This window comes from Lontra canadensis, unplaced genomic scaffold (assembly GCF_010015895.1).
Source record: "Lontra canadensis isolate GAN:19392208 unplaced genomic scaffold, GSC_riverotter_1.0 scaffold9, whole genome shotgun sequence".
NCBI classification, from domain to species: Eukaryota; Metazoa; Chordata; class Mammalia; order Carnivora; family Mustelidae; genus Lontra; species Lontra canadensis.
This window is the reverse complement of record NW_022631003.1, coordinates 23,021,035-23,048,665: the sequence shown is the minus strand read 5'-3', so window position 1 is coordinate 23,048,665 and position 27,631 is coordinate 23,021,035. Positions and strand designations below refer to the sequence as shown.

Here is a 27,631-nt window from a genome sequence, read left to right as displayed (position 1 = left end):
GGACGCCTGGGTGGGAAAGTCAGCTGGGCGACTGACTCTTGGTTTTGGCTCAGGTCCCGATCTCGGGGTCATGGGACCAAGCCCCACATCAAGGTCCATGCTCAGGACAGAGTCTGCTGGAGATTTGCTTTCCCTCTGCCCAACCACTCATGTTCTCTCTCTCTCTCACGCTCTCTAAAATAAATAACTAAATCTTTAAAAAACATTCAGTGATAGAGCAAAAGCAAATATGCAAAAATGTTAACAATTGGTAAATCTAGGTGAAACATATATAAAGGTTCATTTTACTACTTTTCCACTTTCTTGTAGGTTTAAAACTTTTCAAATACAAATTGGGAAAAATTAAACCAAATAAAACTATTTTTTAAATTCTTTATTTCATACATCCAATTCAGCAATGTTGCAATATAGATTTATTACACATGTACTCACCCTTTTTGTAGATTTCAAATATTAAATGTTGAATGAATGTTACAAATTATAATCAGAATTTACAACAAGGCACATAAAGAAGAAGCCAAAAGACTTAAGAATTAGGTGAAATTTTGAGTACAAATATAAAACAAGAATAAAGGGTATTGGTGATGTTAACATTCAGACTGATTGCCCCATCTTAATCTATCTGCTCCCCTTCCACATAGAATCTAAAAAAGCATTTATTATAAATTGGAGGTACAGAATTCTCGGAAAATAATGAGTTGTATGATTCTCTTTACAAGTACAATCGGCTTTTCAGCAACCTGTAAGCCATTGAAAAAGTAACTCCATATCCAACAAAGAAAGCCAAAGCCCGATTTGGCTGGGGAAGAGGTGTCAGATACGCGATTGTGTGGTAGATCCGGGCTCCAACAAAGAGTCTGAAGTGCAGGATAGCCGTAGAAAGGTCTGGACCACTCAAGGAATACAGAAGGCCAATACCAAGAAATGGCACAATATTTTCAAGGTCATTCAGGTGAGCTCTGTGGGAAAAGATGATTAGCAAAACACTAAATTCAAAATCCACAGAAGTTGATTCATTTTCCCCTTTCTTCTAAAACTAAATATAATGTTGATGGATGTTAAAATAAGGATTTTTTTTTTTCAAATTGCCTTGTTTCTTTAACCCATTTGGCTTTCATTTAAAACGTCTTATTAGTTTTGTTTCTATTTTTAGTGTATCTCAACATATAACAAAGAAGACATTTTGCCCTTTCAAGAATATCAAAACTGCATCTATGTCATAAAACTCACTTCAGTTTTATAGTTATGAAATATTTTTTCCTCTGAAAAACAATAGCAATTCAAGATTCTTGCTAAAACTCTTCTTTCCAAAAGAAAGAACGTTTAGTTATGATCTTTCTCAAGATTCCTTCCTCACTTCTGCCAGTCTACAGCATGGTTACTCAGACAATCCTTGCCCATTCACCCAGACTACTAGGTTGCCAACAATTAATTTCCCAATTCAATACCAACAATCTTATGCTCTCAATTTCCAAACAGCAGAATACACAAGTAGCCTTTCAAATATGGGTAAGATTTTAGCCAATCTATCCCCAAATTACAAAAAGAATTAGCTAAGTGAGGGAGCAAAGTACAAAAAATACACAAAAATGATAGACAATAGATACGTTTCCTAAATTTAATCTTTATACCACAGCTAGAAGAAGATTTCCTCCATTTCATAGCACCTTGGATTTCTCTGGCTAGGACTGTGAACAGAAGGCACATTTATTATGGACTTGATTTTTTCTGAAGTGCTTCATTTTAAAACCTAAAAAATCCCTGTTTCAGTCTCCAGAATTAAAATTGCTTTAGAATCTAGACTAGAAATGGAGAATTTTGAGAGAGCTTATTAGCTATTGGGTTTAGCTATTAGGTACTTCAAAATGAAAAAAAAATTCTGTTTTATGTCATTACCAAAAATTATTACACATGGCATGTTCAACAATCACCATCTCCCCATTGATTCCTTTCTCCTGTTTTCCATCGGTTGCCTGACAAAGATGGTAACAGCATAAGAGTTTGAAGAAGGTGACAGTAACCTTGATAAGTAATGGTTTTGGAAGATTTAAATAAAAAATGACCTGTTCCTAAGTAAAAGCAAAATACAGAAAGTTAAGAGTGTTCCTGTCCCCTCTCCATCATGGAATAGGCCACTGAAAGCAAGGTGGGCAAAAAGGACAAGAACACCATTTCCTACGAAGGAAGGGTCCATTTCACCAATTACACCAAGGCTATCTGTTTTGGTCATTTGAATTCTCCTGCCAGGCCACCGATACAACTTCACTTCCAATCTTGGCCATGTTAGTTTTCTCCCTCACAACTTTCAAAAAGACTTTTTTTTTTTTAAAGATTTTATTTATTTGACAGAGAGAGATCACAAGTGGGCGGAGAGGCAAGCAGAGAGAGAGAGGAGGAAGCAGGCTCCCTGCAGAGCAGAGAGCCCAATGTGGGACTCGATCCCAGGACCCTGAGATCATGACCTGAGCTGAAGGCAGAGGCTCAACCACTGAGCCACCCAGGTGCCCCCAAGACGGACTTTTTTAAGTTGGGGAAAAAGTTTTAAAAGGGAGACCCCATGGAAAATAACGTCTACTTCCAAGCCTACTTAAGCAACTGGCAAATAGAACGCAGTTCTAAAACAGAGAAGACAGTTAAGGATAGGTAAGAGGTAAAGTGGTTCACTGGGGGTAGAGGGAAGGAAGGTCAGAGGAGGGTTCTTTTGACCTTACTCACCCCTCATTTTTTTTAATTTAAAAATTTTTTTATTAACATATAGTGTATTATTAGCCCCACAATAGCCAAACTATGGAAACAGCCTAGATGCACATCAACAGATGAATGGATAAAGAAGATGTGGTATATATACAATGGAATATCACTCAGCCATCAAAAGAAATGAAATTGCCCCTTTTTTTCTGGCCTCCCTCTATCTTATTTCTCATCTTCAATTCTCTTTCCCTATCTTCAGCCCTCCAAGTGATCTTACAGGTAACATTGCTCATCGTCCTGGGAAGGCCTATTTTCAACAGATTCTCACATTTGATGCTATTCATGACATACACAGTGCTAATTCATGCCATCTTTTTAGACCCTGACTGCGGCATACACTTTCCCAGCTCCCCCAGTGAGCAACTGCTACAGTTCAGTATCAGCTGTCCACAGGAACCCTTTCTCTATGCAGACAACAGAGCTCATCTTATAGGCACGGCTTCTTTCATCTTCGTGTCCTTTCTAGACAGCTCCCAAAATCTGTCAGCAGATGGATTTCAGTCTTCACAACCACTCTGCACCTGGGTCTATCCCCTCCCACCCCGTGATGATTCCTAGTCCCATTTTCCTTTCTCCTTTAGACAGATGCCCCTTGGTACAGGCTTGCTCTGGGGCTGACCTTCCCACCAACCCTTCTCTGTGCTCATGATGCTCCTGTCACACCTCCCGGCCTCAGATCAGAACCAACTGGATTTCAGCATTATCCACCTGACCTGGACCAGAGATGCTACACATTTTTTGAGAATTGCCCAGGGGTGGCCAAGTACAAAAGGAGCTTCACACCAGACTCTTCCAGACTCCCTTATCTCAGCCAAAGCTCTTCATGCTCAGCATATAGCAGTGTGCCCAAACTCTCACAAAGAATTTGTCCCAAACTGCCATGATCTCTCTTCTCTTCCTCTTCCCAAATCCTAATATGCTTCAAGCAATATTCCTAAATATTTTAGGAACTTATACCTTGTCCCCCACAACTTAATATCTAATAAGAGGTTTCTTTATATCATTCTTAATTACTACATGTATGTTGGTCTTATTTTCAAGGGAAAAGTGATAAACCCCTCAAGGGCAGCAATACAGTCTTAAAGCTCTTTGACAGTACCCTAATAGAAGTGGTGACCATAATGTAGACACAATGATCTCTCAGTGAATGCTTTATTCAAGCACTGGGGCCAGAGGGGAAGCCATCCACTTCAACTCCTAGCCCTTGCTTTAGTCCCTTGACAGAATCCCCAGTGAGGGTCACCGACATTCCATGAAACACCCAGTGAAAAGGTATTCCCTGCCTTTGAAGGTAGTATATTCTAAACATCTCTCCTTGCCCTACAGACTAAACCCAAACCTTCCTTCTTTTCCTTTTGAATGGTACTCTTTATTTCTCCTGCTGCCCTGATTACTTTGCAACTTTCTTTTCATCTTGTTGTACTGAATGTATATATGGTCTCATATTCTTTCCAGAACATGGCAAGAGGGGATTAAGTAAATGCATATGTAAACTGTTTTCTAATCATTACTGATTTCTGTCTGTCCAGAATGCAAGTCACTTACTTTAAGCCACTTATCTTGATATTTCCACACATATTACCTTGTTTTTAATTATTTGTCCCACATATGTACATATGAATTTTCTCAATATTGCATACCTGAAAGTATAACTTTCACCTCATTTGTAGCCCCATTCTGTCCCTACCATTGGGATATACTAATAGAAATAGCTTTATATCTGGAAGTAATGGGGAAAAAATCCAGGTTAAAAATGAAATGGGGAGATTGTGGAAACTCTTTATTTGAAAGGTATCTCCAAAAGTGAAATGTTACTAGAAACTTTTTGATGGTGTCAATAAGGTCTCAAAAAATACAACTGGAAACTGGACACCTTGTCTTTCTTGGAGACGCTTCTGTTGCCACACCGAAAAGGCAGTGTCAGATCACCAGGGGGCGCTGTGCATACAGTCGCTGCACCTCCTCAAGGACACGGATTCCTTTCAGAACTAAGGTCAATTGTTCACAACCTGACTAGAAGATCAGTTTCAATAAGGGCTTTCTCCTCTAGAGGTACAGTCTTGTGGGCATGGTGGGGGAGGGGGGTATGGGACGGGAGAATGGGAAAGAATCTAAAAATCTCAAAATAAAATATATTTTGTAAAGCTTTCACACGTGACACTTGGATATTCCCTTCAAACTTACTAATGCTATTCAGGGTCTACTTGTTACCACTTTCAAGTCTGGGCAATGTTATGAGTGTAGGGTCATGATCAGTATCATTTATGTGATTACCTGCTCTACAAGGGGTGTATAAAAAGGTAAAGACAAAGTTTTAAGCTGTTCAGTGTCTCTTTGGTGGTTTTGGTAACTCCACAAAGCCGTACTCACCTTTTCTACTGTTTATTCTTTTTCATCATAACACTGAACAATTTTCTGATACTCTTTGAAATTTTCACATTGATTCTTTGTCCTGAAACTATTTTAGATCTGCGTTCTTGGCACAGTTCATTTTTAAGAGTGGCTGATTGACTCGATAGGACTGCTAATTTAACAAATACATAACTAAGAGAAGCAGAAGTTAACATTTTATTCAAACTACCTAGCGTAGACCTCCTCTTCGGAGAGAAAAGTTAGTGTTTAATAAGTAACTTGGGGTTAAATTTTTTGCATAATTTTGGTACTGGAAGAGCAGAAGAGTAGTATATTGAGCCAAAGAAGAGCCTGCAAAATGGTGTAATGGTGGGCATTATTTGAGGGGAAGAAGGTGCAGAGCAATTCCCCAGGGAGAGGATGCTGTAGGACACCGTCAGAGCTCTGTCAAACACACAACATGAAATGTTTGTCATGATGGAAACTCTGCACCTCAATTTAGTCAGGTCTATTTTCTTCAGTCAAGTCACATTTTTTAAGTTGGTTTGTTGAGAGTTGAGGAAAGAGCGAAGTTTTCATCAGCCTAACAAAATCTAGGCTTTGGAAACATGCACATGTGTAGGAACCCAGACTGAGAGGGAATCTTGAGATCTTATACCAGAGGGAATCTGCAGAAATCTTGGGAGGGGCTTTGGACTTTCACAGGGAATCAAAAAAAGCTATAATGCAAATATACATCCTAAAAGGTTTAGAAACTCGACCTGGTTCCTGAATTACAGAAGTAAAATTATTTTATTTCAGTATCCAGTTTAGTATTCATACTCACCAAATTGAAACAATGCATCAAATATACTCATGATGTTTCCTATCTTAACTATTCACCACAAAACTCAATATCTCTAAGTTTATGTATGGCTATGAAAATATGTCACTGTTTCTTTAACTTTATATAATTTTACTTATGCCTTGAAATGTGGTCCTAAAACTGGACCACGTTTGGATGAGCATTAGAAAATAATAAATGAGAAGATGGTATATAACTTTGATGTTTCAGATGTGAGAAAAAGGTAACTAATAGATTGGTAATAGAATCCCGTTACAAAAAATTCTGCAGGGGAAGAGGGTTATCCAAAATGGTAACACAGGAGGCTCCTGAACTCTCTTCCTCCCACAGCCACACCAAATGTACAGCTATACACAAATTACCTCTAAAAGAAACCCAGAAACCAGGGAAGTGACTCCTACACACTGAGCAAATATCCACATTGAAGTGCATAGGAAGGGCTGACACCCAATCTTGCCATAAACCCTACCCTTAACATAGTGTCATACAGTTGAGAGGGAACTCCCAACTCCAAGCTTCTTTCTGAGGAGCAATGGGGTTGGGCCCCATATTAGTGCCCAAACATTTATGACTCTCACCCAAGGGCAAGACCCCAAAATATCTAGCTCAGAAAATCAATGAGGATTGCATCCCCAAGACCCAGAAGACCTATAGCAAACAGAAGAGAAATTCTTAAGGGAGGCAGTAGACTTGTATGTCAGCACAGAGGGAGCAGGCAAAATTGTCCATCTCCCAGTCTTTTCCTGAAGGGGATCCAACAGCATACTTTGAAATCTACTGCCTAAGTGTCAGCATGCATGCATCTAAGGTTGGGCTTTGATCCTTCCTAGAAACCAGGAAAGCCAGTAGATATCTTGCCCACCTTCTCCCTCTACCTTGAGGTCAGTCACCAAAATCTCTCTGGAAGGAGCTCATACACCTCTGTACACTCCAATTTTTGGCTGCAGCCCTAGGGGTGTCTCGATCACCTGACAATGATAGCTAATGGCACTACCACTCATGAGTCCCATAAAAATACAGCAAACAAAGAATCATTCTCAGCAAGCCAAGCAGTCACTGCAGCTATCACTCCCCATGGCTATATCTAGATCTAGCACAGACATAGCAGACAAAAATGCTCAAATCTTAGGATCTCCCTAGAAGAGGCTTAACTATATAGTTGGCCAGATGCTACCTGAGTATCCAGCTTCCAATCAGCCTACATCTAGATCTTGACTGTGTTCCTCTCTTTTGAACATGCGACAAGTCTTGGCACACCCAGAACTACTGGGAGCCAGTAGAAACAAAGAAGGCACTTGGACAATCACAAAGGTCTGAGAGACAACCAGAAGCTCAGGCCAGGATGATTGACAAGTTTCATCTCCTACGTGTCACCATTCCATCAAAACTTGGAGAAGTGGTTCTTTTATCTAATGCACAGAAACCAATGCAGAGCCAAGGAAAACGAAAAAACAGGGAAATATATTTCAAACCAAAGAACATGATAAAATTATAGAAACAGATCTTAATGAAGTAGAAATAAGTTGATTTGCCTAATAGAGAGTTTAAAATAATGGTCAAAAGATGCTCACCACGGTCAGAAGAGAAATGCAAGAAAAGAGTCACAATTTCAAAAGCAATGGAGAATATTAAAAAGTACCATAAAGAAATCACAGAGCAGAAGAAGAAGACAACACAATTTAAAAATCCCCTAGAGGGTTTCGACACAGGCCAGATCAAGTAAAAGAAAGGATTAGTGAACTTAAAAACAGGGCAGTGGAATTCATCTAACGGAAGGCACAAAAAGAAAAAAAAAATGAAAAGGAGGTCAATTCATCAGATGATATAACATTAGTAAATACTTATGTATCTAACATAGGAACACGTAAATATGTAAAGAAAATATTAACACATCGGAAGGGAGAAGTAACAATACAGTAATAATACTAAGGGATTTTAATACCCCACTTTCAACAATACGTAGATCATCCAGACAAAAAATCAGTAAGGAAATATTAGACTTAAACTCTACATTAGCTCCGATGAACCCAAAAGATATTTAAAAAACACACCATCCGGCAGGAGGAGTCAAGATGGCGGAGAAGTAGAGGCTGAGATTACTTCAGGTAGCAGGTGATCAGCTAGATAGCGTATCTAAAGATTGCAAACACCTACAAATCCAATGGGAGGTGGAAGAGAAAAAGAACAGAAATTCTAGAAACAGAAAATCAACCACTTTCTGAAAGGTAGGACCGGCGGAGAAGTGAATCCAAAGCGACGGGAAGATAGACTGCGGGGGGAGGGGCCGGCTCCCGGCAAGTGGCAGAGCAACGGAGCACAAAATCAGGACTTTTAAAAGTCTGCTCCATTGAGGGACAGCGCTCCAGAGGCTAAACCGGGGTGAAGCCCACACAGGGTCAGCGTGGCCTCAGGTCCTGCAGGGTCACAGAAGGATTGGGGGTGTCTGAGTGTCGCAGAGCTTGCAGGTATTAGAACGGGGAAGCCGGCTACAGAGACAGAGCCGAGGAGTGAGCTCGAAGCTCGGGGTTACCTTGAACCCGTTGCAGGCTCGGTGAGCTTGGAGCGCGGGGGGAGGCCAGGGAGACGGGACTAAATGAGCGCTGTTCTCTGAGGGCGCATTGAGGAGTGGGGCCCCAAGCTCTCAGCTCCTCCGGGCCAGAGACCGGGAGGCCGCCATCTTCATTCCCGTCCTCCGGAACTCTACAGAAAGCGCTCAGGGAACAAAAGCTCCCGAAAGCAAACCCGAGCGGATTACTCAGCCCGGCCCCTGGTAAGGGCGGTGCAATTCCGCCTGGGGCAAAGACACTTGAGAATCACTACAACAGGCCCCTCCCCCAGAAGATCAACAAGAAATCCAGCCAGGACCAAGTTCACCTACCAAGGGGTGAAGTTTCAATACAAAGGAGAGCAGCAGAATTCCAGAGGAGGAGAGAGCAAAGCACAGAAATCATGGCTTTCTCCCCATGATTCTTTAGTCTTGCAGTTAATTTAATTTTTTTTTCTTTTTTCTTTTTCAATTTTTTTTCTCTCTTATTCTGCTAAATTTTTAAAATTTTACCCTTTTCTTTTTTTTAAAGTTTTTTAACAAGTTTATCTAATATATATATATATATATTTTAATATTTTTTCTTTAATCGTTTTCTTTTTTTAATTGTTGCTTTTTTTTTTCTTCCTGAACCTCTTTTTATCCCCCTTCCCCCCCTCACGATTGGGGATCTCTTCTGATTAGGCTAAAGCATATTTTCCTGGGGTCTTTGCTACCGCTTTAGTATTTTACTTGCTCCTTCATATACTTTTATCTAGACAAAATGACAAGACAGAAAAATTCACCACAAAAAAAAAGAACAAGAGGCAGTACCAAAGGCTAGGGACCTAATCAATACAGACATTGGTAATATGTCAGATCTAGAGTTCAGAATGACGATTCTCAAGGTTCTAGCCGGGCTCGAAAAAGTCATGGAAGATATTAGAGAAACCCTCTCGGGAGATATAAAGGCCCTTTCTGGAGAAATAAAAGAACTAAAATCTAAGCAAGTTGAAATAAAAAAAGCTATTAATGAGATGCAATCAAAAATGGAGGCTCTCACTGCTAGGATAAATGAGGCAGAAGAAAGAATTAGCGATAAAGAAGACCAAATGACAGAGAATAAAGAAGCTGAGCAAAAGAGGGACAAATAGCTACTGGACCACGAGGGCAGAATTCGAGAGATAAGTGACACCATAAGACGAAACAACATTAGAATAATTGGGATTCCAGAAGAAGAAGAAAGAGAGAGGGGAGCAGAACGTATATTGGAGAGAATTATTGGAGAGAATTTCCAATATGGCAAAGGGAACAAGCATCAAAATCCAGGAGGTGCAGAGAAACCCCCTCAAAATCAATAAGAATAGGTCCACACCCTGTCACCTAATAGTAAAATTTACAAGTCTTAGTGACAAAGAGAAAATCCTGAAAGCAGCCCGGGAAAAGAAGTCTATAACATACAATGGTAAAAATATTAGATTAGCAGCAGACTTATCGACAGAGACCTGGCAGGCAGAAAGAGCTGGCATGATATATTCAGAGTACTAAACGAGAAAAACATGCAGCCAAGAATACTATATCCAGCTAGGCTATCATTGAAAATAGAAGGAGAGATTAAAAGCTTCCAGGACAAACAAAAACTGAAAGAATTTGCAAACACCAAACCGGCTCTACAGGAAATATTGAAAGGGGTCCTCTAAGCAAAGAGAGACCCTAAAAGTAGTAGATCAGAAAGGAAGAGAGACAAAAATACAGTAACATTCACTTTATAGGCAATACAATGGCACTAAATTCATATCTCTCAATAGTTACCCTGAATGTTAATGGGCTAAATGCCCCAATCAAAAGACACAGGGTATCAGAATGGATAAAAAAACAAAACCCATCTATATGTTGCCAACAAGAAACTCATTTTAAACCCGAAGACACCTTCAGATTTAAAGTGAGGGGGTGGAAAACAATTTACCATGCTAATGGACATCAGAAGAAAGCAGGAGTGGCAATCCTTATATCACATCAATTAGATTTTAAGCCAAAGACTATAATAAGAGATGAGGAAGGACACTATATCATACTCAAAGGATCTGTCCAACAAGAAGATCTAACAATTGTAAATATCTATGCCCCTAACGTGGGAGCAGCCAACTATATAAACCAATTAATAACAAAATCAAAGAAACACATCCACAATAATATAATAATAGTAGGGGACTTTAACAGTCCCCTCACTGAAATGGACAGATCATCCAAGCAAAGGATCAACAAGGAAATAAAGGCCTTAAATGACACACTGGACCAGATGGACATCACAGATCTATTCAGAACATTTCATCCCAAAGCAACAGAATACACATTCTTCTCTAGTGCACATGGAACATTCTCCAGAATAGATCACATCCTCGGTCCTAAATCAGGTCTCAACCGGTATCAAAAGATTGGGATCATTCCCTGCATATTTTCAGGCCACAATGCTCTGAAGCTAGAACTCAATCACAAGAGGAAATTTGGAAAGAACCCAAATACATGGAGACTAAACAGCACCCTTCTAAAGAATGAATGGGTCAACCAGGAAATTAAAGAAGAATTGAAAAAATTCATGGAAACAAATGATAATGAAAACACAACGGTCCAAAATCTGTGGGACACAACAAAGGCAGTCCTGAGAGGAAAATATATAGTGGTACAAGCCTTTCTCAAGAAACAAGAAAGGTCTCAGGTACACAACCTAACACTACACCTAAAGGAGCTGGAGAAAGAACAAGAAAGAAACCCTAAACCCAGCAGGAGAAGAGAAATCATAAAGATCAGTGCAGAAATCAATGAAATAGAAACCAAAAAAAACAATAGAACAAATCAACGAAACTAGGAGCTGGTTCTTTGAAAGAATTAATAAGATTGATAAACCCCAGGCCAGACTTATCAAAAAGAAAAGAGAAAGGACCCAAATAAATAAAATCATGAGTGAAAGAGGAGAGATCACAACTAACACCAAAGAAATACAGACAATTATAAGAACATACTATGAGCAACTCTACGCCAACAAATTTGACAATCTGGAAGAAATGGATGCATTCCTAGAGACATATAAACTACCACAACTGAACCAGGAAGAAATAGAAAGCCTGAACAGTCCCATAACCAGTAAGGAGATTGAAACAATCATCAAAAACCTCCAAACAAACAAAAGCCCAGGGCCAGTCGGCTTCCTGGGGGGGGAATTCTACCAAACATTTAAAGAAGAACTAATTCCTATTCTCCTGAAACTGTTCCAAAAAATAGAAATGGAAGGAAAACTTCCAAACTCATTTTATGAGGCCAGCATCACCTTGATCCCAAAACCAGACAAGGATCCCATCAAAAAAGAGAACTACAGACCAATATCCTTGATGAACACAGATGCAAAAATTCTCACCAAAATACTAGCCAATAGGATTCAACAGTACATTAAAAGGATTATTCACCACGACCAAGTGGGATTTATTCCAGGGCTGCAAGGTTGGTTCAACATCCGCAAATCAATCAATGTGATACAACACATTAATAAAAGAAAGAACAAGAACCATATGATACTCTCCATAGATGCTGAAAAAGCATTTGACAAAGTACAGCATCCCTTCCTGATCAAAACTCTTCAAAGTGTAGGGATAGAGGGCACATACCTCAATATTATCAAAGCCATCTATGAAAAACCCACCACAAATATCATTCTCAATGGAGAAAAACTGAAAGCTTTTCCGCTAAGGTCAGGAACACGGCAGGGATGTCTGTTATCACCACTGCTATTCAACATAGTACTAGAAGTCCTAGCCTCAGCAATCAGACAACAAAAAGAAATTAAAGGCATCCAAATCGGCAAAGATCAAACTATCACTCTTCGTAGATATTATGATACTATATATGGAAAACCCAAAAGACTCCACTCCAAAACTGCTAGAACTTGTACAGGAATTCAGTAAAGTGTCAGGATATAAAATCAATGCACAGAAATCAGTCGCATTTCTCTACACCAACAACAAGACAGAAGACAGAGAAATTAAGGAGTCAATCCCATTTACAATTGCACCCAAAACTATAAGATACCTAGGAATAAACCTAACCAAAGAGGCTAAGAATCTATACTCACAACACTATAAAGTACTCATGAAAGAAACTGAGGAAGACACAAAGAAATGGAAAAATGTTCCATGCTCCTGGATTGGAAGAATAAATATTGTGAAAATGTCCATGCTACCTAAAGCAATCTACACATTTAATGCAATTCCTATCAAAATTCCATCCATTTTTTTCAAAGAAATGGAACAAATAATCCTAAAATTTATATGGAACCGGAAAAGACCTCGAATAGCCAAAGGAATATTGAAAAAGAAAGCCAAAGTTGGTGGCATCACAATTCCGGACTCCAAGCTCTATTACAAAGCTGTCATCATCAGGACAGCATGGTACTGGCACTAAAACAGACACATAGATCAATGGAACAGAATACAGAGCCCAGAAATAGACCCTCAACTCTATGGTCAACTAATCTTCGACAAAGCAGGAAAGAATGTCCAGTGGAAAAAAGACAGCCTCTTCAATAAATGGTGTTGGGAAAATTGGACAGCCACATGCAGAAAAATGAAATTGGACCATTTCCTTACACCACACACGAAAATAGACTCAAAATGGATGAAGGACCTCAATGTGAGAAAGGAATCCATCAAAATCCTTGAGGAGAACACAGGCAGCAACCTCTTTGACCTCAGCCGCAGCAACGTCTTCCTAGGAACATCGCCAAAGGCAAGGGAAGCAAGGGCAAAAATGAACTATTGGGATTTCATCAAGATCAAAAGCTTTTGCACAGCAAAGGAACAGTTAACAAAACCAAAAGACAACTGACAGAATGGGAGAAGATATTTGCAAATGACATACCAGATAAAGGGCTAGTGTCCCAAATCTATAAAGAACTTAGCAAACTTAACACCCAAAGAACAGATAATCCAATCAAGAAATGGGCAGAAGACATGAACAGACATTTCTGCAAAGAAGACATCCAGATGGCCAACAGACACATTAAAAAGTGCTCCACATCACTCGGCATCAGGGAAATACAAATCAAAACCACAATGAGATACCACCTCACACCAGTCAGAATGGCTAAAATTAACAAGTCAGGTAATGACAGATGCTGGCGAGGATGCGGAGAAAGGGGAACCCTCCTACACTGTTGGTGGGAATGCAAGCTGGTGCAACCACTCTGGAAAACAGCATGGAGGTTCCTCAAAATGTTGAAAATAGAACTACCCTATGACCCAGCAATTGCACTACTGGGTATTTACCCTAAAGATACAAATGTAGTGATCCGAAGGGGCACGTGCACCCGAATGTTTATAGCAGCAATGTCCACAATAGCCAAACTATGGAAAGAACCCAGATGTCCATCAACAGATGAATGGAAAAAGAAGATGTGGTATATATACACAATGGAATACTATGGAGCCATCAAAAGAAATAAAATCTTGCCATTTGCGACGACGTGGATGGAACTAGAGGGTATCATGCTTAGCGAAATAAGTCAATCGGAGAAAGACAACTATCATATGATCTCCCTGATATGAGGAAGTGGAGATGCAACATGAGGGGTTAAGTGGGTAAGAGAAGAATAAATGAAACAAGATGGCATTGGGAGGGAGACAAACCATAAGTGACTCTTAATCTCACAGAACAAACAGGGTTGCTGGGGGGAGGGGGGTTGGGAGAAGGGGGGTGGGGTTATGGACATTGGGGAGGGTATGTGCTATGGTTAGTGCTGAGAAGTGTGTAAACCTGGCGATTCACAGACCTGTACCCCTGGCGATAAAAATATGTGTTTATAAAAAATAATTAAAAAATAAATTAAAAATAAAAAAAAAAGTACCATCCAACAGCAACAATACACATTCTTCTCAAATACATATGGAATATTCTCTAGGACAGATCATATATTGGGCCAAAAAACAAGCCTTTATAAATTTAAGAAGTTTGAAATTATATCAAGTATCTATTTCAACCATAACAGTATGAAACTCGAAATCAATTACAAGAAGAAAATTGGAAAATTCACAAATACATGGAGATTAAACAACATGCTACTAAACACCAAATGGGTTGAAAATTAAGAGAGATAAAAAAAAAAAGTCTTGAGACACAGATAGAAACAGAAAATACCAAAACTTCTGGTATACAGCAAAGGCAATTCTAAGAAGGAAGTTTATAGTGATAAATACCTACATCAAGAAAAAGAGAGATATCAAATAAACAACCTAACTTTAAACCTCAAGAAACTAGAAAAAGGAAAACACATTAAACCCAGAATTAGAAAAAGGAAGGAAACAACAAAATAAATGAAAGATAGCCTAAAGAGACAATAGAAAAGGCCAATGAAATGAGGAACTGTGTTTTTTTAAAAGATGAAATAAGATATGTCCTAGTCTTTCCAAGAAAAAAAATAATGAAGGATTCAAATAAATAAAATTAGAATTGAAAGTAGAGACATTCCAACTGATACCACAGAAATACGAAGGAGACTAGTATGAACAATTACCAACAAACTGGAAAACGTGGAAGAAATGGTCAAATTCCCAGAAACATATAACCTACAAAGACTGAATAATGAAGAAATAGAAAATCTGAGCAGACCAGTTACTAGTAATGAGATTGAATCAGTAATCAAAAACCTCCCAATGAAGAAATGCAGGTCCAGATAACTTCACTGTTGAATTCTACCAATCATTTAAAGAATTAATATCAATTCTTCTCAAACTCTTCCAAAAAAGTGGAAGAGAATAGAGCACTTCCAAACTCATTTTACCAGGCCAGCACTACTCTGATACTAAAGCTAGATAAGGACACTACAAGAAAAGAAAATTACAGGTCAATATCCTGACAAACACAGATATGAAAATCCTTAACAAAATATTAGCAAATCAAATACAACAGTTTAATTAAAAGGACTTAGAGAATCATATGCCATTATCAAATGAGATTTAATCCATAGATGTAAGGATGGTTCAACATCTATAAATCAATACCACATTAACAACAAGGACAAAAATAGTATAATCATCTCAATAGATACCGAAGAAGTATTTGGCAAAATTCCAAATTCCTTCATGACAAAAGCTCTCAACAAATGGGATATAGAGGGAACATACTTCACCACAGTGAAGGCCATATAGGACAATCCCCAGCTAACAATATACATCATACATCATGAAAAGCTGAAAGATTTTCCTCTAAAATCAGGAACAAGATAAGGATGCCCACTCTCACTTCTGTTCAGCATAGTCTGGAAGTCCTAGCCAGACCAATTAATTAATCAAGAGCAAAAAAGAAAAGTCATCCAAATTGGAAAGAAAGAGGTAAAACTGTCTCTATTTGCAGATGACATACTATACCAGAAACCCTAATTTCACTAAGCAACTGTTAGAACTAATACATGAGCTCAGTGAAGTTGTAGGATATGAAACCAGTACATTAAAATCAATTGTCCTTTTTTACACTAACAATGAACTATCAGAAAGAGAAATTAAGAAAAGAATTCAATTTACAATAGCATCAAAAAGAATAAAATACTTAAGAGTAAATTTAACCAAGGAGGTGGAAGACCTATAACTGATGAAAAAGTGTAAGACACTGATGAAAAAAATCAAAGACGACACAAATAAGTGGCAAGATATTCTCTGTTCACAGATTGGAAGAATTAATACCATTAAAATATCCCTACTATCCAAAGTGAGCTACAGATTCAAAGCGCTCCCTCTTAAAATCCCATATTTTTTTAGAGAAATAGATAAAACAACCTTTAAGTTTGTAGGAAACCACAAAAGACCCTGAATAATCCAAAGCAATTCTAAGAAAGAAGAAAAAGGCTGGAGGTACCACACTTACTGATTTCTAACTATATTACAAGACTACAGCAACTGAGGCAGTATGCTACTGGCATAAAAGCAGACACACAGGATCAATGCAACAGAATAGAAAACCTAGAAATAACTATGCATTTATAGTAATTAATTTTTTGCAAAAGAACTAATAATTTAAAATAGGAAAGTCTCTTTAATAGTCTGTTCAATAAACTGTGTTGGGAAAATTGGATTTCTACATGTGAAAGAATAAAACCAGACCCTATTTTATACTATATACAAAAACTAACTCAAAATAGATTAAAGACTTGAATGTAAGACCATCAAATTCCTGGAAGAAAACATAGAGGGTAAGCTCCATGACATTGACTTTGGCAATGATTTTTTTGGATTTGACACCAAAAGCAAAAATAAACATATGGGTCTATATCAAACCAAAAAGCTTCTGCTCACCAAAGGAAACCATCATCAAAATGGAAAAACAATCTATGGAGGAAATACTTGCAAACCACATATCTGATAGGTGGTTAACATTCAAAATACACAAGGAACTTGTACTGATCCATAACAATAATGACAATAACCCAATTAATAAATAAGCAAGGACCTGAGTAGTCATTTTTGTCCAAAGAAGACATCAAAAACCATTGATTTTGATCCAAAAGTCATCCAAAAATCAATGGTTTTGATTAGCCTCCCCTCTCTTAGGATGGCTATTGTCAAAAGACAAGAGATAATAAATGCTGGTGGGCAAAGATGTAGAAAAAAGGGAACCCTGTTGGTGGGAATGTAAACGTGTATAGCAACTATGGAGAACAGTTTGAACATTCTTCAAAAAATTAAAAATAGAACTACCAGAGGACCCAGCAATTGCACTTCTCGGTGTATATCCAAAAAGAAAGAAAAGAAAGAAAGAGAGAGAGGAAGAGAAAAAGAAACAATTATTCCAAAAAGGTATCTGCATTCTCATGTTAACTGCAGCATTATTCATAATAGCCAAGATCTAGAAACAACTTAAGTGTCCATCAACAGACGAACGGATAAAGAAAATGTGGTGGGACGCCTGGTTGGTTCGGTGGGTTGGGCCTCTGCCTTTGGCTCAGGTCATGATTTCAGGGTCCTGGGATTGAGCCCCGCATTGGGCTCTCTGCTTGGCGGGGAGCCTGCTTCCCCTTCTCTCTCTGCCTGTCTGTCTGCCTACTTGTGATCTCTCTCTGTCAAATAAATAAATAAAATCTTAAAAAAAAAAAGAAAAGAAAATGTGGTATATATGTGCAAATGGAACATTATTCACCCTTAAAAAAGTTATGGGCAACAACATGGATGAACCTGAAGGCACTACACTAGGTGAAATAAAGCAGACAGAGAACGACAAACATTGTATGGTATCATGTATACGTGGATTCTAAAAGGGGAAAAAAAGTTAAACTCACAGAAACAGCCAGGGGCTGCAGGGGAAGTAAGGAGAGGTTGGTAAAAGGGTACAAAATTTCAGTTACAAGGTGAGGAAGGCCTGAGGATCTAAAGTGTAACGTGGTGACTACAGTTAATAACACTGTACTGTATAATTGAAATTTGCTAAGAGATTAGACTTAAATGGTCGCATAAAAAAAACAAAGGGGGTGGTAAATATGGAGGTCATGGATGTGTTAATGAACTCCACGGGGATAAACTTTTCACAACATATACGTGTATCAAATCATGATGTTGTGCACTTTAAATGACTTACAATTTTATTTGTTAATTACAGTTCAGTAAAGGTGAAAAAGAAAGTTGGCAATTTACATGACTTTATGGCAAGGATTAAGAAGTATACCTTTAGAACTAGAATTCAATTTGCTTTTTTAAAGCAGTATATTAATTATATTATTAGGAGGTTATATGGATGGTATCTTGGCTTATTGCTTTTCATTGTTCATTGAATTCTCAGTACATTAAATATAATACCTATAAAGGAGAGACAGAAAGGAGAGCAAGATTTCCCACATTCATATTTTGAGTCTTAATGCAAAAGTATGTTCAACCTTTCACACACGCTGACAGTCTCATCTCTGGAGAAAACAGGACAAAACTGCAAAAATTCACCATTCTCATTTTATCTTCTACCTGTAATTCTTTTTGAAAAATCCCTACAGAGAACAAAGTCATTAACCCCAACAAAGCAGAAAATGGGCAATGTGTGCAACTGCAGGGAGAGTTGGCTTCTAGATCCCTGGTTTTCTACAATTATTATACAGACTAGTTAAGATGGCTGACTTGTCTCCCTTTTTATGATCCCCAACAACTTCACTGAACTCCTTGACCAAAATTCTTTGATCAAGTAAATAATTTCAGGACACAGCTGGTTTACCTTCGTACACGTTCCACTCTGTCATCTGTCCGAAGATACTTCTTGGCATTTTCTCCTTTGCCAAAGCCAGCACAGTCTTCTGGGTTAGCAAAAACCTATTCCAAATTCCAAGAAAAAAAAATGTATTTCAAATGCCAAATAACATGGGAATATGCTACCTTGTAAGTTATTTTGCATTTTAACAGAAGAAATCCAGACATCCAGGGTGGCCCTTATAAAAAGAAAATTTGGAGCCCAAACATGGGGAGGGATATATACTTTAAGTTTTTCTTACCAGTACAAAGCAGTTTTAAAGAAAAGCATAAATAAGAACTTAAATAAAAACTAATGTATAAAAATAGTGAAAAGAAAGCAAAAGTGAGGGGCGGGAAATGTATTTTATACTTGGTTAGGATATGTGTATCTCTTTTCTTTGGGTTGAATAATACAGTGAAATATAAGAAGCTAAATGGCATTCCTAAAAATACCAAGTACATGTTATAAGGCATATGCTCATTTATTCCTTCCTGCAAATTATTATGCTGCCTGATATGATTTCCCCATCCCTTGAAACTTGAAAAATGTATTTAAAAAATATTTAAGTATGTTCTACTGTTTAATAATTTATAATAAGGAAAAACATGAACTACAAAATTAGCCTAATTTCAGTTTAGAAATCCATAAATATTATAATATTTTTCTTAATGTGACACAAGCATTTATTTCAGATAAAGATGTTGAGAAGAACTGATGGGAAGGGATAGGATACTCAGCTCTTGAGGTCAGCTTTGTCTGTCTTGTTTCTAAGTAAATGCTTGGCACATGCTAGATGTCCAATAAGTATGTTTCAAATAAGTAAATAAAGGTATTACAATGGGAAGTGCACGGGATTTGAGTTTAAAGCAATCTGAATGAGAATCTCAGCTTCCTCTATTTTTTTTTTTACAGATTTTATTTATTTATTTTAGAAAGAGAAAGAGAGAGAGAGAGAGAGAGCACGAGAGGTGGGAGGGTCAGAGGAAGAAGCAGACTCCCCGCCAAGCCGGGAACCCAATGTGGGACTCCTTGATGATGACCTGAGCCGAAGGTAGTCGCCCAACCAACTGAGACACCCAGGTGCCCAGCTTCCCTCTTTATTGGTATATAACCTTGGGTAAGCTACTGAACCTCTGACTTTTACTTCCTCATCTATAAAATGGGGGGACCAATGCCCATTTCACATGATAATACTAACAATTCCATGACGTCACACGTATAAAAGCATCACATGGCTCCTGGTGCGTATCACAGGCACTCCACACATTTGAGCTCTTTTCTCCTTTTCTTGTAAGCTACGCTTAGTGCAACTCTGTTTATAGAGGACATTGTGGACTCAGAGATAGGCATCCACTCTACAGCCTGCTGCTCTGACACCTGGACCCCTCAGAGACTTAAATATGTTTGTAGGTGCCCCCATTAAAATGCAAATGCCCTTGGGAAGGAATTATACCTCAAGATAGTGACAGGGAAATACCTTAAGATGCCTGTAACCTCCAGAGAAAAGCAAGTCTCTGAGGGACAAAAACTCAGGACAGGCTGAAGCACCTGGGTGTTCAGTGGATTAAGCATGGGACTCTTGATTTGGGCTCAGGGCTTGATCTCAGGGTCGTGAGACTGAGCCCCATGTCAGACTCTGCCCTGGGCATGGAGCCTGCTTAAGATACTCTCTCTGTCCCTCCTCCCCTGCTCTCTCTCTGTTTCTCTCAAATAAATACATAAAATTAAAAGAGAATGAGAAATAGGTGGTTTCCAGAAGAAGTTGCTGACTAGGGACAGGGACAGCACCAATGGAAATAGTTCAACTTTATCAAGGTAGCTTTGCTCTACCTGCCTCTTATTGTGTTACAAACCCTGAGTGGGTAGAGGATATACTTTTCAAAATCCTTCTAACACCTTCCCCAAGTCTCCAGTTTAAGAAAACAAAAACAAAAACAAAAACAAAAACAAAAACCATTCTTATGATGCTGGGTGTAAGTAGCATCCACTTAACAACTCAGAACTGCACAAAACTCAAATGCTTTGGCCCAGTCATAAAAGGCTCTACTGAGAGGGGTGCCTGGGTGGTTCAGTGGGTTAAAGCCTCTGCCTTCAGCTCAGGTCATGATCCCAGGGTCCTAGGATCGAGCCCCGCATCAGGATCTCTGCTCAGCAGGGAGCCTGCTTCTCTGCCTACTCTCTGTCTGTCAAGTAAATAAATAAAAAATCTTAAAAAAAAAAAAAAGAAAGAAAAGGCTCTACTGATAAAAAGGACTTAATTCTCTGTTCCCAAAGGCATATCCTTGACCTGAAAGAGAACTAAAAACACCAGCTACCTGTCTGAAATATGATTGTTTTCTAAACTCTATTTGGCAAAATTAACTTCAAAATCACAGAGTTTTCTTGAAAACTTTGATACTCCAAGAAGCTCACAGACAAAGCAGCCTGATGAAAGGCAAAAGCCACAATGAAAAAACCACTTACTAGCTTCCAGTAGAAAGTACCTGTTCCATAAATATATCAGATGCATCTGTACCAAATGATGACATATTGCATTTGCAACTTTAAATAATGTGCCATTGGGCTTTACAAAAAAAAAAAAAAAAAAAAACATTTTTTAAAAGTAAGTTAAGAAAATTGTTTTCCAAAATGCCAACCCTTAAAGGAAAATATTGCCTCCAAATGTCTTACCTTTCTTGTCAATCTATAGAATGCAGTTGCAGTACTCATAAACATCATTTTTGAAAGAATAATTGTTGTATAGGAAGTAAAGGCCATGAATACTTCATTCTCCATTAGCTCAGTGAAGTCCACCATTTTTTCAATTGTGGTCTGGAATCTTAAAAAGATTTTAGACAAGATAGCAAAAGCAGACATAAATACCTCAAATAACCTGACAGTCACTCAGTGTGCTTGTATTGCAATATTAACCATATTGTTCTTAAAAATATCTTTGGTTATTGCAGGAGAAATAATCTTTTCTAAAATTTCAAAATAAACAATGTATTTTTTTCTAGTTCTGTAACATTAAGCTTGAAGATATCAAACAAGCATGAAAATGTAAGGGTATGAGAAACAAAAATAAACAGGCAAAATGCTGTAAAGATAGACTAAAATCCTATTTTAGGATCAGGATGAACCACAAGTTGGACACAAAAGACCAAAGGTCATGGATTTCTCTTTATAAACATTAAACTACATCCATAGTAGCACCATTAATGTTTGATTAGAAATGCCTAAGTTCTGGGGCATGTGGCTGGTGCAGTTAAGCCTCTAACTTTGGTTTCGGCTCAGGTCATGATCTCAGGGTCCAGACACTGAGTCTTGACTTGGAGGTCTGCTTGATATTCTCTCCCTCCCTCTTCTTGTGCTCCTCCCCCATGCTTGCGCACGCTCTCTCTCTCTCTCAAATATATAAAATCTTTAAAAAGGTAAAGAAATGTCTAAGCTCTAATATATGTCCTGCTTTAGAAATCCAGCTTACAGTTTTTTGTCATTTCAATAGTATTTAAGATCCCAGGCTACAAGACCTGAATTCCCTTCCCACTGTTTGGTTGTTAACTTTGGCTGAGAGATTTGGCCTCTCTGGAACTAAATTTCTTCATTTATAAGATGGGACTAGGAATAGTTCCTAACTTACCGGTTTGTTGTCAGGATTTAACTGCGATAACATGTGGAAATACGGAATACACTTATACTTAGCACGGCACCTGGCCCCTGATGAACCCTCGATAAAGTTTGGTATATCCTTATGATCATCATTATCACCATGATTTTAGTCATTAATACCAAGGCAAGAGAACAAGGAGAGGCAGGACAATGGAAACAAAATGTGGGGAAAATGCAAAGCAAGGAAGTGGTATTCAGGGCACTCTCATAGAAGGAATAACGGAAGGAAGATTAGCTTTATATAGCTCTTCCTGTTGCTTTACCTTCCACTAAATGTAACTGTCTGGAGTTGGAAGCATAATTGGGAATGTACCCAGAAGGAAAGCAAAGGCATCCTGGTGATACAGAAGTCAAAGTGGGTAGGGACTTAGGGTAAAGCTTAAAATGTAAATTCCCTACTCTATCGGGGAGCCATTCTTTTTAATACCCTCTTGTTTAGTTCTGTTATCAGCCCTGCTGTCTGCTGCTTCTCTCTCTTGCACATAAACACACATCTTTGCTCACACCCAAAGTTTAAATGCTATTTAACCTGCTTGTCATGGAGCACGGTCTCTTGGACACAATGTCCATTCCTGCCTTGGAGACTCGACCCCTGTAGGCCACCTTACCAGACTGACACTGATCAAATTCTGATCATTCTATCCATCTACCAATAACCTGTAAATCTGTATCTCTTTTTGTACCCCGTGGCTGGTCATATAGCTACGTATTGCTGTGAGTATGATATGAACACACACTACATATATGCTTCATTTTACAAGAGTTCACTCTGTGTCCAGCTATGCCACATACTTTATGTGTTATGTAATCTTTGTCACTATACTAGGATAGTCCTCATAACTACATGCATTTTACAGATGAAGAAAATGTGAATCAGAGACATTAAGCAGCCAAGCTAGGACATAAACGTGGGTCCGTGATATGGTATCTTCTACACTACACTGCACTGTCTTCTTCAAGAGACTGGAAACTGCTCAACGCTGATTCAACTAACATTGAATGAATGTCCGCTCTGTGGCCCGCACACCTCACATCTGTTACCTTGTTTCTTCTCCCAACGATGTTACAGGGTAGGTAAGATTGCTCCCATTTTTCAGATAAAGAAACCAAACTTCCAAAATAACCCCTATTTTATTTTTGTTTGTTTTTTGTTTTGTTTTTAAAGACTTTATTTATTTGAGAGAGAAAGAGAGCAAGCATGCGTGCACAAGCTGGGGGGTTGGGCAGAGAGAGAAGAGACTTCCTGCTGAGCAGGGATTTTTTTTTCCCCCAAATAAGGACTTGATCTCAGACCCTGGGATCATGACCTGAGTGGAAGGCAGATGCTTAATCACCTGAGCCACCCAGGTGCCCCAGTCACCCCTATTTTGAAAGGTGGCCTGAATATGTACTTTGGATTTAAGCAAACAGAAACTGTATGTTCCAGTTTAAAAAACAAAACAGGGAGGTGCCTGGTGGGTCTTGTAATCAAGACCTCATTGGGCTCTCTGCTCAGCAGGGAGCCTGCTTCCCTCTCTCTCTCTCTGCCTACTTGTAATCTCTATCTCTCTGTCAAATAAATACACAAAATCTTTAAATAACCAAACAAAACCAAAAGCATATGATACATTAATCCACCTCCACAAGTCAGTAGTCTTGAAAGCACAGAATGTGATATAAGCTCTCATTGCAAAGTAATACTTTTAGTATTAATGTATCTGCTCTTGTTCTGGTAGTGGGGGCAGGGGTTGGGGAGGAAGTCATGAATGAACTGTGCTATCCTTCAAAGCTCATGTAAAGTAATTAGCTTAATAAGGGATCCTTTAAGTACTACGCCTCTGGACAGAGATCTGAAGAAACAGAGCAAGAATGTTAATTAAAAAAAAAAAAATTAAGAAAAGTTTATCGGGTCGGAACCGTTGCTATTTAGCAATAATTTTACAACCCAACAGTTTCCATAGGTCGCTACAGATGTTTACAGAATGAAATGTATTTAGCAATGGAATGTAAGTTCAGATAATAGTTTCCTTTCAGTGAAAACTGGTTTTGAAAATGTAGAGAAAAAGTGGAAGCCGTCCAGAGCTGCTGGGAGGAAACGAACACGAAGATGTCAGCAGCTGGAGGAAAAGGGCAACGTGAGGTTTTTTCCTTTCATTGTGAACAACACATTGAAAGTGCACCTCGCATCAACAGTTTTTCCAACACCAAGAATGTGGCTTAACTCCCCAAGTGGTCGTTTGGGGAGACGGGCCAATGCTGAGCCTCTGACCTCACATCCTACGGGTCCATGAACCACTTTCCAGAGACCAATGTCTTGCACTTCCAGGATACACCCAAGGGCCAGGTGAGGAGGAGTAAAGACAAGACACTGAGAAACAGAAGTGATCTGGGGAGAGAGTATGTGTTATGGTGAGCACTGTGTGTTGTGTAAGAGTGATGAATCACAGACCTGTACCCCTGAAACAAATAATACATTATATGTTAATTTAAAAAAAGAAGAAGGAGGAGGAGGAAAGAAAGAAACAGAAATGATTTACAGTACAGAATAAGATGGTGCTGGCCTAGACTTTTTTTCCAAAGCTGATTTGTCAGGAAGTTGCCTTGGGCCTACATCACGGCTGGGAACTGCAGTCAGTACAAAATTATTGGGGCACCTGGGTGGCTCAGTTGTTAATAAGCGTCTGCCTTTGGCTCAGGTCATGATCTCGGTGTCCTGGGACAGAGCCCCACTTCTCCTTTTCCCTCTGCGCCTTCCCCCACCCCTACCCCTACTTGTGCTGTCTCTCTCTCTCTCTCTCTAATAAATAGATAAACTCTTTTAAGAAAAAAATCCCCACAAAATTTCTCAACGCTTTTTACTAGAGAAGGTCGCCAGGAGGGAGAAGAGCAGTATAGTAGTATTAATAATTAAGAGGGTAAAATGTTAAGTGCTTTGAGTATTCTGGGAACGAGATATGAATAATCTAAGAAAAGACAAAACATGAAACTTGGTTATGAATTAGAAAGAATACAATGTTACAATGATGAATTATATTTGTCCAAGGGTATCATTCCCTTCATTGTCCACCACTGGTTGGCATAGCAGAGAATACCTCCATCTTATTCACCAGAAAGCTGGACTCAGGCCAAGATGACCGCCTTTGAAGGGACAAAGAGCAGAGTGCGGAGCACATGGAGACTCTGGAGTCAAACTAGAGTCCGGCTCTACCACTTACTGGTTGTGGTTTAACTTCTCTGGAACCTACTTTCCTTACCTGTATAATGAGGTTAATAATATGTCCTTGTTGAGTATCAAATGAGCAAAGTCTAAAGAGCTTAGAAAAGCACTGGGAACTGGCAAATGTTATGTAAGTATTTGGCAAATAATTTCCTACTCTGGCTCTTCTAGGCACAGAGGAGATCATTTGAGGGTTTTCAAAAAGCTTTCCCATTATCTCACTTCATCTAGAAAATTCTAAGGTAGTGGGAGTAAGCAGTATCTGTTTCTGCCTTTAACATAGAAGGAAACTGAAGCCTGAAGAGATAGTGAGTAATGTGACCCGAATTCACAGTGGAGGGACCAACACTGGAACCAAGTTTTCTCAATGTTAAGCTCATGGGCTATCCACCATCCAGGCTAAGAATTCTACACCACTCTGGTTTTCTGGGAGCCTTTTTCTGTCCAATCTCATATTCCTATTCTGCCCTTCTCACCCAAATACAGCCCATACCCCCTACTGTTTCTCTTACAGTTGAGTCTTTATCTCTCAACCATGCAATACTCCTCTTCTCTTTACAGGCTCTGAGCCAAAAAATGCAAAGTTCTCTTATTATTTATGGTGGCATTGCAACATCAATATTGAGAAACACACAAAAACTCTGGTCACATACCCACCCCCGAGCCATGACTCAGCAATTTCGTATCTTCTAAAACAAACCTAACACTAACCACAAGATTTAAAAAAAAAAAAAAAAGGATAGTTCAATGGCCTTGTTGCTGTTCATCAATTCTAGATTTTTTGAACGGGGCAAGGTGACCGCAGACTTGGCCTTCTATGCTTCAGAGCCCAGGTGCTGGGGAGAAAATGCTGGGGCTCTGGGAGAAGGTGAGGTAAGGCTGTTCTCAGGGGCCTGTGCTGACCTCCTTTCCCAGTGATTAATAAACTCCACTCGAAAACAAACGCTAAGGAAAAATGGTACTTGTCCGCCACCAAGAACAATATTCAAATTTGGACTGATTTGCCATTAAAAAAAAAAAATGCCCAAAGTCCCCACATAATCCTCTTATTTTGGAAAGAGCAAAGGACAGCAAACCCTATTACTATCTTAACTCCCAGTACAGTAACCCCCACTCCCCCCACAAACGGTATGCAAAAGGTTTGTGCAGCTTTGTATTGAAGGCTCTACTTGAAGAACGCTACTCTTAAATGGTGGAAAGGCTACATAAACTGGAGGATCTGGGGAATTTTCCAAGTGACCGTACAACCACGGTTGTTTGATTGATGGATGATTGATTATGACCCACTAGGCACTCTCTTGGAGAGATAGCAGACAGAGGGCAAAGGAGAAAACAAAAGGGTGCCCTTAAGAATAAGAGGTCTTAGGACTATTTCCAAGGAACCAAGGAGATAGGAGATTTGCATGCACCTTCTCTCCACTCTCCCAGGCCAGCCCCAGCAGTAATATCTGCGGCCTCCCCTCCCAAATAAGTTTCCCATGACTTTCTCATTCACACTGGGGGGCTGGCTATAGTATCAGACAGTTTAATCTCTGTTCTCCAGCACTTTGTTATTGTTGTTATATTATTATTATTAAATTTGCTGGTGTTCCTCTTGCCTAGCAAAGTGAACCCCGAGAAGCAAATCCTTCTTGTACTTTTAGTAGATGCAAAGGCCAATGTGTCCAGACGCGCCGCAAGATTTCCACACCCTTCGGCTGAGCCCAAGTTGCCTGAACTGGAACGACGTCCTACAGTACTACAATCTGCGCACAGAGCGCCGAGCACACCGAGACCCTGGAGCCAGCCTAGGGTCAGGGTGAATTCGACTCCGCCACGGAAAGCTTGTGATTTAACCTTCCTGGGACCCCCCCAGAGTTCCAGGGCGGCGAGCGGGGCGGGCGGGGGGGGGGGGGCGTTCAAACCGGAGCTCGCTTGGCTTGAGAATACAAAGTGAGTAACTCACCACGTAAACATAGAAGACTTACCGTCCTAAGTTTTTTCCTGGAGTCTAACCATGGGGAAAACTTACCTACCAGAGTACAGGAACTCAACTCCCTTTCAGAGTCGACGGACTGAAAAGCCAGCGTTT

The 27,631-nt window shown here is 39.2% G+C and overlaps 1 protein-coding gene across 1 annotated transcript; it reads right to left on the bottom strand.

The window, feature by feature from the left end:
• Positions 1–358: 358 nt before the first annotated feature.
• MGST1 (microsomal glutathione S-transferase 1) lies at positions 359–27,631 on the bottom strand. The gene is made up of 4 exons (XM_032855082.1): positions 27,572–27,631; positions 21,387–21,534; positions 18,702–18,796; positions 359–959 (listed from the first exon to the last, which is right to left on the bottom strand). Exons 2-4 carry the CDS (start codon positions 21,510–21,512, stop codon positions 713–715), a joined length of 468 nt encoding a protein of 155 aa, XP_032710973.1. The 5' UTR covers positions 21,513–21,534; positions 27,572–27,631; the 3' UTR covers positions 359–712.